Source organism: Lytechinus pictus, unplaced genomic scaffold (genome assembly GCF_037042905.1).
Source record: "Lytechinus pictus isolate F3 Inbred unplaced genomic scaffold, Lp3.0 scaffold_19, whole genome shotgun sequence".
In the NCBI taxonomy this organism is placed as follows: Eukaryota; Metazoa; Echinodermata; class Echinoidea; order Temnopleuroida; family Toxopneustidae; genus Lytechinus; species Lytechinus pictus.
The window spans coordinates 11,756,775-11,771,610 of record NW_026974140.1 but is presented as its reverse complement, the minus strand read 5'-3'; the positions used below and the strand labels follow the sequence as shown (position 1 = coordinate 11,771,610).

At 33.3% G+C, this 14,836-nt stretch overlaps 1 protein-coding gene across 1 annotated transcript in view; it reads right to left on the bottom strand.

The window, feature by feature from the left end:
• Positions 1-6,843: 6,843 nt before the first annotated feature.
• The window catches only part of LOC129260901 (uncharacterized), a 29,510-nt gene continuing 21,517 nt past the window's right edge, over positions 6,844-14,836 (bottom strand). The window contains exon 6 of the mRNA XM_054898900.2: positions 6,844-13,374. Coding sequence (XP_054754875.1) covers positions 13,201-13,374 — 174 coding nt within the window. The 3' untranslated portion in view covers positions 6,844-13,200. The remainder of the gene's footprint in view (positions 13,375-14,836) is intronic.

Genomic DNA, 14,836 nt, shown 5'->3' with positions numbered 1-14,836 from the left:
TTTTAATTAACCGGGTCTGGAAAAAAGACTTTGGACGTATATTATAATTTTTGAAACAACCAGGTCTGGAAAAAAGACTTTGGATTGATATTCTAATTTTTGAATTAACCAGGTCTGGAAAAAATACTTTGGACGTATATTATAATTTTTGAAACAACCGGGTCTGGAAAAAAGACTTTGGACTTGCATTATAATTTTTGAATTAACCAGGTCTGGAAAAAAGACTTTGGACGTATATTACAATTTTTGAAACAACCGGGTCTGGAAAAAAGACTTTGGACGTATATTACAATTTTTGAAACAACCGGGTCTGGAAAAAAGACTTTGGACGTATATTACAATTTTTGAATCAACCGGGTCTGGAAAAAAGACTTTGGACGTATATCATAATTTTTTAAACAACCGGGTCTGGAAAAAAGACTTTGGACGTAAATTATAATTTTTGAAACAACGGGGTCTGGAAAAAAGACTTTGGACGTATATCATAATTTTTGAAACAACCGGGTCTGGAAAAAAGACTTTGGACTTGCATTATAATTTGTTAATTAACCGGGTCTGGAAAAAAGACTTTGGACGTATATTATAATTTTGAAACAACCGGGTCTGGAAAAAGACTTTGGAATTGTACTATAATGTTTTATTAACCGGGTCTGGAAAAAAGACTTTGCACTTTTGTGCTATATGAACGCATTACTATAGGATTTTAGTTTAGAACAGATTCGCCAAAAATCCCTTCAAATTTATTACATTTGTGGGTAAAGTCATTATTACATTTGTGGGCGATCAAAAATTATTACATTTGTGGGTAAAGTGCATTATTACATTTGTGGGTGAAATTATTACATTTGTGGGTAAAGTGTTATTACATTTGTGGGCGTTATTACATTTGTGGGTAAAGTGTTATTACATTTGTGGGCGTTATTACATTTGTGGGCGATTATTACATTTGTGGGTGTAACAGGGTGTTTCACAAAGAGTTCAGTGTGACTTGGAGCCATGCATAAACCTCATTATGCACATGTTATTTGTAAGATGGGGCCCAGTTTCTATCTTTTGTTCATGTAACTGAACTCTGATTATCTTCTACATAGAGATCCTGTTGAATAAAAATGATACAACCAGTTGTACAATCAATATTATTGTACCTTCTAAACAATAGGGCCTTGGTGCAACTTAGCAATTACTTTTCTTTCTTTTTTAATGACTAAAACAATGCGAGGAAAAATGTGGTGTATGCAAGGAAGATAAGCAATCCAGATATTCATCAGTATACCATTCAATCCCTTAAGGATTAAAATAGAGTCGACTAAGTCACATAATAGTATTCAAAACTTTTACTGGGGGCACCATTTTTTATGTATTCAACATGCTTATACAGGATATGATTATTTGATTAGAGTGAATATTCTTATGACGGGTTATCTATTGAATGTTTTTAAAGATTATTACTACAAAAAATGGAAGAATTGCAATGAAGAGATGAACAATTAAAAATTTTCAACCAGCTGAGTAAAATATGCAATTAAACAAAGAGCTAGATTTAGACAATATAAAAAATTATATGAGCAAGCAAACAATTATATAAAAGACTGTGAATGGCTTCTGTGAAGTAGTTATACTCAGTTTATTGCCAGTGGTTGTAGCCAAGATACCTAAATTAACACAAGAGTTTGTTTTGCAGAAATCAAGATCAATGAATACATTTAGCTAAATGTAAAAGCATAAGTTGACAACTGAAGTATCTTGGCATTCAACAAGTCATAAACCTACTTTTCAGAAGTATATCACAGTCCCATATATACATTTGTGTGTTGGTGTTCCATATGCTTCCTCTTTAAATTTGTCTGAATGTTGCCTTTTGTTCAGTAATAGAGCAGAATGTGAAGCTCAACTGAATTGTAAATATTTTAATTGATATTGTGTATTTGAAATGTAAATAATCAGTATTTATGGAATAAATAAAATTGTGAACAAAGAAAATCTTCACAATCTGTGATTTTCTTTAAGGACCGTTTGGGAGTTTGCAAACAAATGTAGTTTATGAACTTCTGTAAAGTCTAAGAATGAGGTACCTTATTGACCCCAAACCCAATCTTCATTCATTTATATTATTATTGTTAAACTGGCTATTCTTGCCATGGCTATTGTGAAATTAATGCACTTGGGTCCATTATGTTATCAAAACTAATTAAACCATTTATTATTTCATGCAAACAATTTTTTTCTGGCCAAGCTCTAATTTCATGTCACATATCAATCTTATAATTGCCCCGAAATTTTGTTTTAAAAATAGGAAATATAAAAAGTTTAAAATACTGTATGTCAGTTAGGTTGACGCCTTTTAGAGTCTGGTAAAAAAAATCTTGGACCTCCTAAAACCAAGAGAGTTCATCACAGAAGAAATCACCAAAATAATCCTTACGACAGATTAAATCCAATACTTCTTGAAAAGCAATTGATTGCCCTTACAACAATTAATTTTGTAGTCTCACAACTTTCTGGGATGCACTGATTAGTGATTATTAATTAATTTATTTATTCATTCATTTATTTATTTATTCATTTCTGTTTTCTTTAGACAAGGTGGTCTCTTCAGTACATAAAAACTGCTTTTCAAGACATATAAAAAAATTAAGTGAATGGCTAAGGCTTAGCATTGTTGATCTCAAAATGATCTGGATAGGAAATATCTCACTGGCTAATGGCAGTGACCTGTAACCACTGGCTACTATACAAATTCATTTTAAGATTTTTTGGGGACAATTTATTTTATTCCTCTTTTTTCTCCAAATTTGATTGAAAATATTTTATCGAAAATGTTCACGTATAAACTGCACAGATTGAAGGTAATGAAAACCTGTTCATAATACATGTATATAATTTATCTATGTCTTTCATCCTTCAAGAGCTAGAACCATCCTGAATAAAACATTTATTTTTACCGGTATCAAACTTCGTAACTCTCTTATAGAATCATTATGTCACAAACCAACACATTTAAGTTTCAGGAGAGGGTTAAAGAAAATTCCTATCCTTGGATATAAATCTGAGATCTCCAACGTTTTTGTCTAAGCATCTACCACCTTTTTCATTCTTCCTCTCTTTTTACTTTCTTCCATCTCCTCTTTCCCCCTCTCACATTTCATTTTTCTCTTCATATCACCTAAACGTTTAGTTCTATTGCTTTTCTGATCTTCCCGTCTGTCTTTGTCTGTAGTTAGGTATGTTTATTTTCTGTCTTGTCCTGTTCTGTCCTGTTTTGTTTGTGTGTGTGTGTTTTTTGTTTTTGTTTTTAGGTTTCGTCCTGTCTTGTCCAAGTGCTTGTCTGTTCTAAACTCTCCCAAACTCAGGTTTGTTTTATACACCAGGGGTATGATATAATATTTTGTTGATTGTCACATAGTGAGTAGGCATAAAGAGATTGACCCCACTAGTATTCTTTTTCATTGTACAAACCTTTTTAATTTATGATTTTAATATCATTGATGAAAGATATACTTTAATCAACTATTTATTGCAGGGAACCCATACTAACAAGTTTGCTTTCCAGTGGGTTCCCCTTTTTCATGTCTGTATATTATATTTCTATGTTTTGCCTTACATTTCAACATTTTTTAATTTTTGAATGAAAAAGAATACATGCAATCATTAAAACAATACCAAATGAATACAATGCAAATAATTATGTCTTGAAGTAATAAAATGGCCTCTCAATCCCTGTACATAGGTGGGACAATGAGCTATCCAGCATATTCAGAGATCAATGCTGATGCATACTGAACACACAATTGCAACTTTTGTTAAACAGTCATTAATATTTAAGTCTTATACAACGTACCAATTTATATCTCACCTGGGTTGAGTATGACAACTCCATGCCAAAAGATGTTAGTTATCTAGTAATAACATTTTTGTTACAATTACAGGGTTTTTTATTTCAAAGAGTAACTTAAGGAATAGTTTTGGAGGGTGCAAAAAATATGCTCCATCTTGTCAATGATCAGAGGTGATGAAAGTGACTGTCCAAATGAAAATAAGACTAGAGAGAGGGACGGAAATAGAAGCAGGGCAACCGTCACAACACCAAACAACCTGAACAAACTATGCTTAGTCTGATGACAAGACTTTCACTTGGTAGGGCTTTAGACAGTGAACCTGCAAAGTTAGGATGAATTTTTCTGCCTCTTCATGAAGTGATTTGTGAAGTTTTACAATTTTCATCGTGGACCATAGAAAATACTTTGTAGCTTAACCCTAAAATGGCCGGGGGGGGGTTGAATCAACCCCCCCCTCAACATTTTCTGCGATCATTTCGCCGTGCAAAATTTTTTGACCGCGCCACTCGCAGAGTTTATACTTTTAAGTCTCGCGCATCTTTTGAGACAAAATTTACGACGCCCGGGTACGCGGTTTCGAAATTACGCAATATTTTGTAAGTGCATGTCAGACCAAAAATTGTTCCAAAACGTGATTTTGTGTACAAAGTCAATGCAAATTGAGTTTTCTCATCTTATTCATAAAGATATGATTATTTTTACTTTAAACAGCTGAAAGCAATTGACTTTAGCATAATTATGCTTCAAAAAGGTTGTGCAATAAATCTGGTGAAAAAAACAAAGAAAAACAAAAGGTTGAAAAACAAAGAAATACATAAGAAATTCATAAAACAATAAAATACATAAGAAATTGATTTCCAAACCGACGTTTTTTTCAATTGCCATTGTTAAGAATGCTACAAAGAATATTTTTACCAAAAATTAGCATATTAGGAGGTTTATTTAGTGAATTAGAGCAAAAATTATGATTTATGCATAAATTAGCATAATTAATTCATATAAAATAAAATCTCATTATTTTGGACAATTTTACCATACAGCCTTGTAGATTACATCGCACACTACCAGCGTGCAAATTTTTGCGGCGCTCGCGCAAACGACGGCCGAGATCTCAGGGGGGGGGTTGAATCAACCCCCCCCCCCGGCCACAGAACAGCCAAAAAAGCCCGGCCTAGTTAGGGTTAAAGTTAATATGTGAATGAATGACTGTTACGTCATTCTTTTACAGAACAAAGCATAACAATCATTTCTACTGGTGGAATAAGAGATCAGTCTGATGTTTAATATGAGTAATAAAGTACTACTGCATCTCATGATGGAAAAAACAATGGTGAACACAATTACAAGGACATTGAAAAAATAGTAATGTAAGTGAAATAAGAGGACTTGGGATGAAAATAAAGAATATTAAATGCAAAATGACTAAAGAAAAAAGGAGAACGAAGGGAAAAGGCAAAACAAGAAAGAAGAGAAGAATATGATTGAAAAATAAGAGTATAAGACAACAAAGATAAGCACAAAACCAAACATCCACACAGTGTCTGACATTGAGACTAGTCATTATGGGGGAAGTCCCTGTTTTGAAGGAGCTGATGACAGGTGAGGGTTAAATAGGCAGTGGTCCGGAAGGATCCCAGGTAGTTAATAGAACAGTCTTTGGCGCCGCTCTGGAACAGGTGCTTCAACATTAGAGAAGTTCAAGGGCTCATCAAACATCTCGTCTCTTCTTGTCCTCTCTGATCTTTACTTCACTCTCCTTATGAGAGTGTAGAATGTGATCAAGGATTTAATTAATAGACCAGTTCGTAGTTGTCTCATGGACAATTTTGGTAAAATGACCTTTCATTTCTTTCATTATGATAGGCAGATTTCAAAGAAAGATATTATGTAAGCATGCCTCACATAGCAGGATGCAGAAATTGCATAGACCAGTCGACCAGAATAGCACACCATTGAACACTCTGTGAAGGCTTTTGTTGCATTTCTTTGAATGCAATGTACTTGGCCAACTGTTAAAAACCCAGTGTTAGTGGATGCATTGTTGTTTTTTGTGGATCTAGTGAAAAACACACTTTAAAAGAATCAAGACATCAAATATGGTGCTTATCTCATTAAATATTAAACCACCCCGTCACTTAAGCACAATAACCTTCTTCTGATCATGTACATGTATAGAGGGCCTCCAATTCATGTTCTTCAAAGGGTGACACGACATATGCTCCGGCGACATTTGCTCTGGTCATAATATCTCAGAGGGCATAAGGTTAGAGTTAGTTTTTGGTTTAGAATAATGTAAAGATAAGCCTAAGGATTAGGGCTTATTTAGTTTTGAGGTTAGGTTTAATGTTTGGCGTAACATGCATATTTTTCATCGGAGCAAATGTCATGGAACCCTTCAAAGATACAAAGTGTAGCAATTGATGAATTTGGAGGGGGTATGAGAGTTTGTTTCAGTGGGAAAATGATGGAAATAGATTGTGCCCTTAAGAAAGCTTTTAAATGAAATTCAAGCAATGTTGAATAAATTATGTGACTAACACTGTTTATAAAAGAATTTATAGCTATGTCATGAAAATGTGACCACTTTGATCATTTGGAGTTCCTATGTAAACACCAGAGCCTAGGTGACACTATAATGCGAGGGGGCAACCCCCCCCCTTTGATTTTTCGAGTAGTGAAGATGAAAATAAATCGGGTCAATGAAAAGGGAAACGGGAGGAAGAAAGACAGAATTCTGGGTTTGATGGTGGTACTGTGATATCCCTTTTATTCAATAAAGAAAAATTATACCACAATGGGTTGCCCCCCCCCCATCAAAATACTCTTGCGCCGCCCCTGGTTACACATAGGTTGCTCTAAAATAGTGAAAATGCACTTAAAATGTATTCACTTTCATTTCAATCATAGAAGAGTGATTTGTTTTTTTAAGGCATATTTTCATTTATTGAAAGTTTACGATCAAGGAATGAATATAGTTGCAACAAAATGATAAGTCAGAACATCACAATTTTCTTGTTTTTCAAAGTACGTACATCACAATTTATTTACAACCAAAGAGAATTTGACACAGTCCACATACAAATATTACACGATATCAATGTCAAACAAGTCAATGCAACGCACATCACTCAAGTGAAAAAGGGAACGAAATGAAAACATAACATTGTCAAACGATTCCCAATGCTATGACAAAGTTTATTTCAATACCACTTAAAGTAATATTTGCATTATAGTAATTCCCCATTAACCCTTCCCCTTGATGGTGTATAGTTAACACACTTAAAATCCTAAACATTGTTCGTCTCTGCAATAGAATTCGTCATGAAAAACACATTTGTTTCTTTTCAATTTTTTAAAAACAACATTTTAAAATTTTTGAAATTGATATTGATACCCTGAAAGACTTAAACATAAAGGCCTATTTTCAATAATCACCCAATGGAGGTTAATGAATGATGTTATTTACAGGAATAATTAAATAAATATATAAATAGGAATAATTATATTCCTAGTGTTACGCCTAACTGGAGGATATAAATCGACTATTTGGTTTCACTTTTCATTAATTAATTTTTTCTGATTTTAATCTTCTTTAATAAAAGGGAATAACAAGATATACATGATACAAATGATTTGTAAATGTGAGTAAAACAAAATTGTCTTTTAAACATAGCTAAATTGCATAGAAATGAAAAATATGTAATAAAAAGTCAATATCAAATACAAATCATAGACAAAACATATCAAGCATGAATCCTTTGTGTGAACAAAATATATATTGCATTTGATTGTTAAAACAAATATGATATGACATAATAACTCTCAAACAACTTTCCTTGATTCAAAATAGACCTATAGAACTCCTTGTTTATAGTGTTCTAAGAGAATTAACTTGGACTTAATAAAAACATTTTTTTTTCTCTTTTACAGTGCCCATTTCAGATAAAGAGAATCAATGAAATGTCTCTGTAGGAGCCCACGCCGTACACTGTAAAAACGATGTTAAAAAATTTAAGCACGTTGTTTAGGCCTGCCTCTCTAACAACTATTGTTTAGTGTTAAAAAATTGACAAATTTAAACAAGTTTTTGTTAGAGTGACATCAGGCTTAAACAAAGTGTGTTTTTTTTTTTTACTGTGAAAGGATTTTATCATTCTCTTGAAATCAAACATATCGGGCCTATGTATTCTTACTACCTTGTCCTAATGATGCTTAAGACCAATCATATTGATTATCAATGGCAGAAGATAAATATGTTTTAAGATCCAAATGCATATTGACCGTAATTATCTTTTGATTGTGTATGAAAGAAAATAATTATTTTAGTGTATTCAGTAACACAGTCAACATCATTAAATGACAAACCACTGCTCTTCTCTGAAAATCTATCGCAGTGGATAGATCTTAAGACACTCTTTTGGGGAATTTACATCCTCTAACTTTATATTTTGAAATTTATTGATTTTTATAGTTTGTAGCAATAAAAGAAAAAATCAAAACGCAAATAAACTGTTAAAGAATCAATAATGTATTCATAAAATATATAGACAAATACAATTCAATAGAATAGGCAAGTATGTTATGCGCACATTCCAAGTATTTACATTTTTTACAAATAATATTCATGAAGATATAGGTATGTAAAAAAGCACCTTGACTGGAAAAGGGGTCGAAACGCATTTGAAAGAGTAGAAAAGTGATTTGTGTTAAAGCCTCATGTTATTTAGTTTTAATTCTTAAAAAAGCTATATTTCCTATCAATATAGTTTCCCTGCAGTTAAATCAAACTTTCGAAAGACGAGTGACTTTGTTTCACCAACGTTGATATAATTACGTTCCTTTACATTAAAAGCTAATAGTATTTATATTTGCCTGTGCCCCATGGTCCACAAACTTATAAAGGCTACACTGAGACTATCAAAATTCTAGAACTGAGAAAAGACTAAAACATAGTGTACCACAGAATTACTTTGCACTTATCAATATTTCTTAGTTTGATAGATATATATCTGAGCAAAAAGTATACTAATTGTTGCCATTTGGCAAATCTTTATTTAATAATATGGGAATATCACTTTTTTAAGTAATTTTGTGAGGAACTAATTAAATAACTCAATTGAAATTGGAAGGTCAACTGGAGAAATGTAACTTAGAAAATTCAACAAACTTTAATTTCATCATTTCAAAGTAGCAAACCTATATATCAGCGTTCAACTTATTGGTTATTATTTGGGGGTCAATTATCTTGTATTTTCCCAGGGAAAAATATGAAATGAACAATTTTCTGAAAGATCAACATTCCTTTTTTAATTAAACTTTCCAATGTTGAATAAACCTGATCATTTTCAGCTTTCAATGACTGATAATAAATGGGAAATTGAGTAAGACCTCGATCTATATTTCTAAAAGAACAAGTTATGACATTGTAAGCTTTACTTATTTTCCACAAAACAGTTTTATGCAGAGTTATGCAAATTATAGAGTCATGATGTCACACACTGTTTCTTGTGTATTTAATTTATGAATTACGCAGTATTTTCATTTTTACCGACTTGACAATAAAGGAAACTCTTCATTGAATCACAATTCATTAAAAAAATGATTTAATGATGAAAAAGGAATATTTCATATTTCACATAATAAAATACGGAAGATATAGTGAGTGGGTAATGTCATCGGTTTCCCTTATGACAGGGATGTGTATATAACTGTTTTGTCAAATCATACGAACTTTTAAATGTCATAACTTCTTTTACATCAAATGATTATTGATAAATTTTCCAACGTTAAGCTTGTTTATTTTTGTCTCTTTTTATTCAAACAAAATTTTCGTTGGGGTGCACTTACCACTTATAAATGAAGTTAAATTTTAAATGTTGATAATTCCTGCGAGAGTGACATTTCCAAATGCTAAAAATCGCAAACGGTTAAGAAATGGCAACGAATGGCGGATCGCTTTATTCACAGCTTGTTAAAATAACACCCAGGCTTACACTACTACACGTACTTACAGAAGTTTACAACATTTTAAAATGCCCAGGTCACATTCACTTACATTGACAAGGCATAAAAACAAGATGTTAGCTTAGAATAGTTTACATTGACAATGCATAGAATAGATGGCATAGGAATAACGCCACGACCATCGGTCTTTTAATATTCGGTTTAATGAAGATTAGGAGCTAATATTAAAACACAATTATTCATTTTACCAAGGATTATAATTACCACAATCATTTAACATGATACATCTTATGCTGAAATGGTTGAATCTTTTATATAGCTATTAACAAAAACAATTACCCAGATAAGGCAATATCTCCATTCTCTTCTTTAAGGTAATACTGTTTAATCAGCAGACAGTTTGCTTGTTGATCTCTCTACCCCATCTTAAATATTGTCTGTACCACCAAAGTTTTCCATCATATTAATACACTATCAAAATGAATGATTAACACTCATAATTTGCTGATTGGCACTCGAGGCCAGTTGATAATACAGGGTCGAATCTGATCACTTCAATTCAATAAAAACTTGAACTATCGTAATTCTTATGAATGTTAAAAATCCTGGATTGTGCAAGCATCATTTTGTAATGATTATCTCCATCACGATAAAAACTGATCCATCTCTATTGGATTCCTAAATAAGGGAAATTGAGACAAAGAAAGATATAAAAAATCTGACAGTGACAAGTAAAATTGCCAATTTCAACAAGATTATCGACAATATGAGCTGCATAAACAACATTGATTGAAATACAACATTAAATCGCTTTTCATACAAATATGTGCACTTGTCAGCCAGTATACAGTACAATACACAGTTTTTTCTGCAATAGCTACAATAAATAACATGTTATGTAATGCGTAATGTCCATGTATAGAAGCTATTTACAATATCACTACTCATCATTAGATGAATTCTAATCCCTAACTACACATGATCACATGAGAAGTCTGCAACACTGAACTTTGATATAAATTTTCATCAATAACTAACATTGTTTTCTAAGAAAACGACAAGTGACTACAATAGTATTTTCCACATGATTTAGGTAATTGCTAACTACTATCAAACTTGAATAAAATTTGGATAAAATTATGTACATCAAGCTAAATTCTTCACAAATTTTTCACATCAATATAATTTCCATACCATGTTACTGGTATAATGAGTTTACTTCAAACCAAGATATACAATTCAAAATTTAATGTTCAAATACGCTTCTTCTTGTATAATAGATAAGTCACTTTCGTTTCGGTGTACTGTCTTTTGTCAGTCAATACACATTGGGCCAGTTATCTATCACTAAGTCCAAAGTCGTATTTTTATCATTATTTTCGTTGCTACAGTCCAGCTTTTAATGCTATGAAATCTCGCATAAAAAGTCATAAATACAAAGAATTTGTTCACTACCCGTCGTTATACTAATGTGACTTACCCATCATAATCTTTTCAACATGTTAAAATACACGTCTTATTTCTTTTCTAAATACCAATGGATTGTCTCAATATGGGTTCAATATCATTACCAGGGTTTCATTGCATCTAAGCTAACGATAATGGTATCTTTGAAATTATACATGCATCGTGGCTTAACTATATACCAGAAGTTTATGCAACGGGGCTCAGGTTCAAACAGGTTGTACGAATGCTGAAACATGATGCTCTTCAAGACAGCATTTTGTCTAAACCGAACACCCCCCCAAAAAAATTGATTTAACTACATTAGTGTCAATGGAATAATGCGGACAAAATATTGTGCAAGACAGGATATTAATTTTGAAATAAATATTATCATGAATAAGGCCATAAGATTACAACCCCCTTTTTATTCGGGGTGAAATTATGCTGTCCGTATTATGGTCATAGCTTTTGACAAAATATACAGAATGGGTGGAAATTTCCGATTAAAGCATACTGGATCTGCCAAGATGTTTTAAACAAGCACTGATATCGATTTCTTATCTGGATTTTCCGTCCTATCTGTCTACCGGCATTTTTATAAAGATCCGTCATATTCCACTATATGGACAGCACATATTCTAGAAAATAAAAACATTCTATTTAATGGTCCCTTGCTCTATGGTCTCACCTAAAACTCTCTTCAAGCAAGCTATTTAAAACGACTCGACAAAAAGTGTTTAGTTGGGGTAACTGCATGCAGTAGTGGTTCTTCTCTCGTCGTAATTGAAACTTTTTGACTCGATGCAGTCATTTCAGACATGGCTAGATATATCAGTCCCACTAAGCTGCTCGATATATGAATATTTTACTTAATTTCCTTTAAGAGTGTAGGTCTATACAGTCTATATTAATCTTGGGCAATTTGGGAACATTTTTTTCTTCATCAGAGTACAGCCAGCGCACCTGATGCGATTCGTCAGTTTATAGGCAGTAAAAACAGATACAAAAGAAATATCAAATGTTACCCCATGCCCATATCCAGAAAGGGCTGAGAGAAACTTCATCACACATTGAGGGGGTGGGGGGGGGGGCTCCGGGTGATGGGGGAGGGGAGAACAGGAAGGTAACATCATTCTTTTTTTATCAACTGCTCAATGAAGACTTGGGGTAATACCCAATCCCCACTTTTCAATACTCTTCCTTCTTTTTCTACCCTTTCTTGATACTCTGCTCTAGCTTATCTGTTTTCTTTTATTGAAAATCCAAGAGGCGGGTCGCCCCCTGCCAACCCTTTGCGGCGCAACCATGTGCCTTCATATCTGTATTAATAAATTTGTCATGTTATTTTTTTAAGAGTCAATATTTTGCAGATTGTATGAAAATGTATAAATTGGACAATCCATCGTGCAATATTAAAGTTCTTTAATGTACGTGATTTTCCTGGTAATAGGCAGCTTTCTATCAAATTTCTCTCAGTTTTTTTCATCATGACCTTTCTTTCTCCCCTGACATCTTTGTTTCTTCTTTGCTAACCCATTTCCTTTTCAAGAACCAAAGACAATCGAGCGAAGACCCTTCTTCCCAACGTCACACCAACAGCAGCTTCAAACTTAACCATAATTGTATCATAAAAGCTTGCCCGTATATCACATCAAAACCCTGTATGTCGTATTAATTTCTTCTTTAGAAGTAAAAAGCACCCCTGTTTTCTCTAAAAACGGCAACTCGGCCTTCTTCAGAACTCATCATATTTTAAGAGAAAGGCCGTTGAAGGCAGTCTTCGTAAAAACTTAGAAAAAGTCACCACCACAACCTCACGGGATCTTTCCAAGACACAAGATCACTGAACGTGGAGTCAAGACCTCAAAGCAGCAAGGCGTCTTTCGTCATCAAATCAGCAACAAAATAGATTTCAAAGTAAAAGGAGAAGGCCCTCTAAGCGGCGTTGCTGGACTCAGAAGTGAGTATTTTCGTCCTGGATATTCAGCGGTTCTTGAAGCGGCATGCCTGCGTCGCTGTAGCGATGTCCAATGTAGTCGTTGCCGCCGTATTTGGTTCTACCAGGCAGGTCCTTATGGAATATTCGTATGTAGGTGTGGTTAGCCGCCAGTGCCATCAAGAAATGGATCTAGAAAAGACAATGAATTGAAAAGAAATATAAAGGTAGTCTAGATATGATAATGAATTACGAAGTATAGCATTTATTATTCCGTCAGAAGATGCCCGCAATTAAAAGAAGACATACTAACATATTGTTGAACACTAAATACCAGTCGATCATCAGGGGTGGGGATTAGTTTTCAAGAAGAGAGGGTGCTGGATTGGAGAAAAAAGCATTGCCATGCCCATGACTGCCTCAAATCTAAACAAGTGTTGAAGATCAAGATGATTATGTTTTGGTGCATGGGATTTACAAGAATCATGCAGAGAATCGTTGGAAATGCAAGTGCCTATACTTTTTGATACATTTTTATACTATTCAATACAACGGCTGGAAGAGATTTCGGAGATGAACCAATCTTTTCTCTCTCTTTTAGCCCATATGTATGTCGATCTGTCTACTTATTTTGTATGCATCGTCACGGATATTGTCCATCCTATCAAATCGGCCACATTAAATACCCAGACGTGCTCTGCAACGATGAATAAACAACCAAGGCGTGGTGATTGGGAATATTTCTGCTCTTATTACGAATATCCCCCTTAACGCAAACTGCTCGAGTCCTCCTTGAAGCTCCTTGAAGCCCCTTGAAGCCATAGAATTACGATATATAAATTGTCATATTATGAAGATTTATATATCGTAATTCGTATATCGCAATGTTTATTTTCATTGAGTAAAAAACAACAATTTCCTACGTGGAATTATATGAAGTTTGCAACTGGGAGAGGAATCAGTTTGTTATTCGATGTACAATGTAGCATACGAAATTTTATGAAAGAACAATTTTGTTCATTTACTCTCTTACAGTGAACAAGATAAAATCTAAAATGAGCGAAGATCATGACTTTTATCATATTAAAACTGTATATTGATATAGATAGTTATTGATGTTATGATAAGAAGCTGACAACCAAAAAAATATGATAAGGATGACGAATAATAAACGCTAAGGGTCCTTTGACTATTGACACTTGTTTATGTACAGTATATATTTCGCATATATATAGTTTTTCAGAATACATTACCGCAATTAAAACCTAACGACAGAAAATATTCCGGAAAAAATTATAATGCAGCCAAACGACCTCTTCTTCAGTTTGTCAATTTCTACTAATTTGTATGGTAGAGTCACCTGCGTCCAATAGACTCGTGTCCATGCCTCACTCGACAGATATGCTGTGTCAGAAAATTTGCGTTTACATAGACTTCTCTTTTGTGCATTGAATACAATATGGAGAGAGAGATTTAAGTATTTTCTACCAATTTTTACTATAGGCCTATATACATGAAAACCCAAAGTAGTAAATAGTTTTTCGGTTTAATTATCAATCATTATGGGCAATATATCTTCTTCCAACTTCATTTGTTTCTTATTTATCTCTTAATCTTCTTTCTGTTCTTTTTTATTTCTCAACAATCCTTCTCT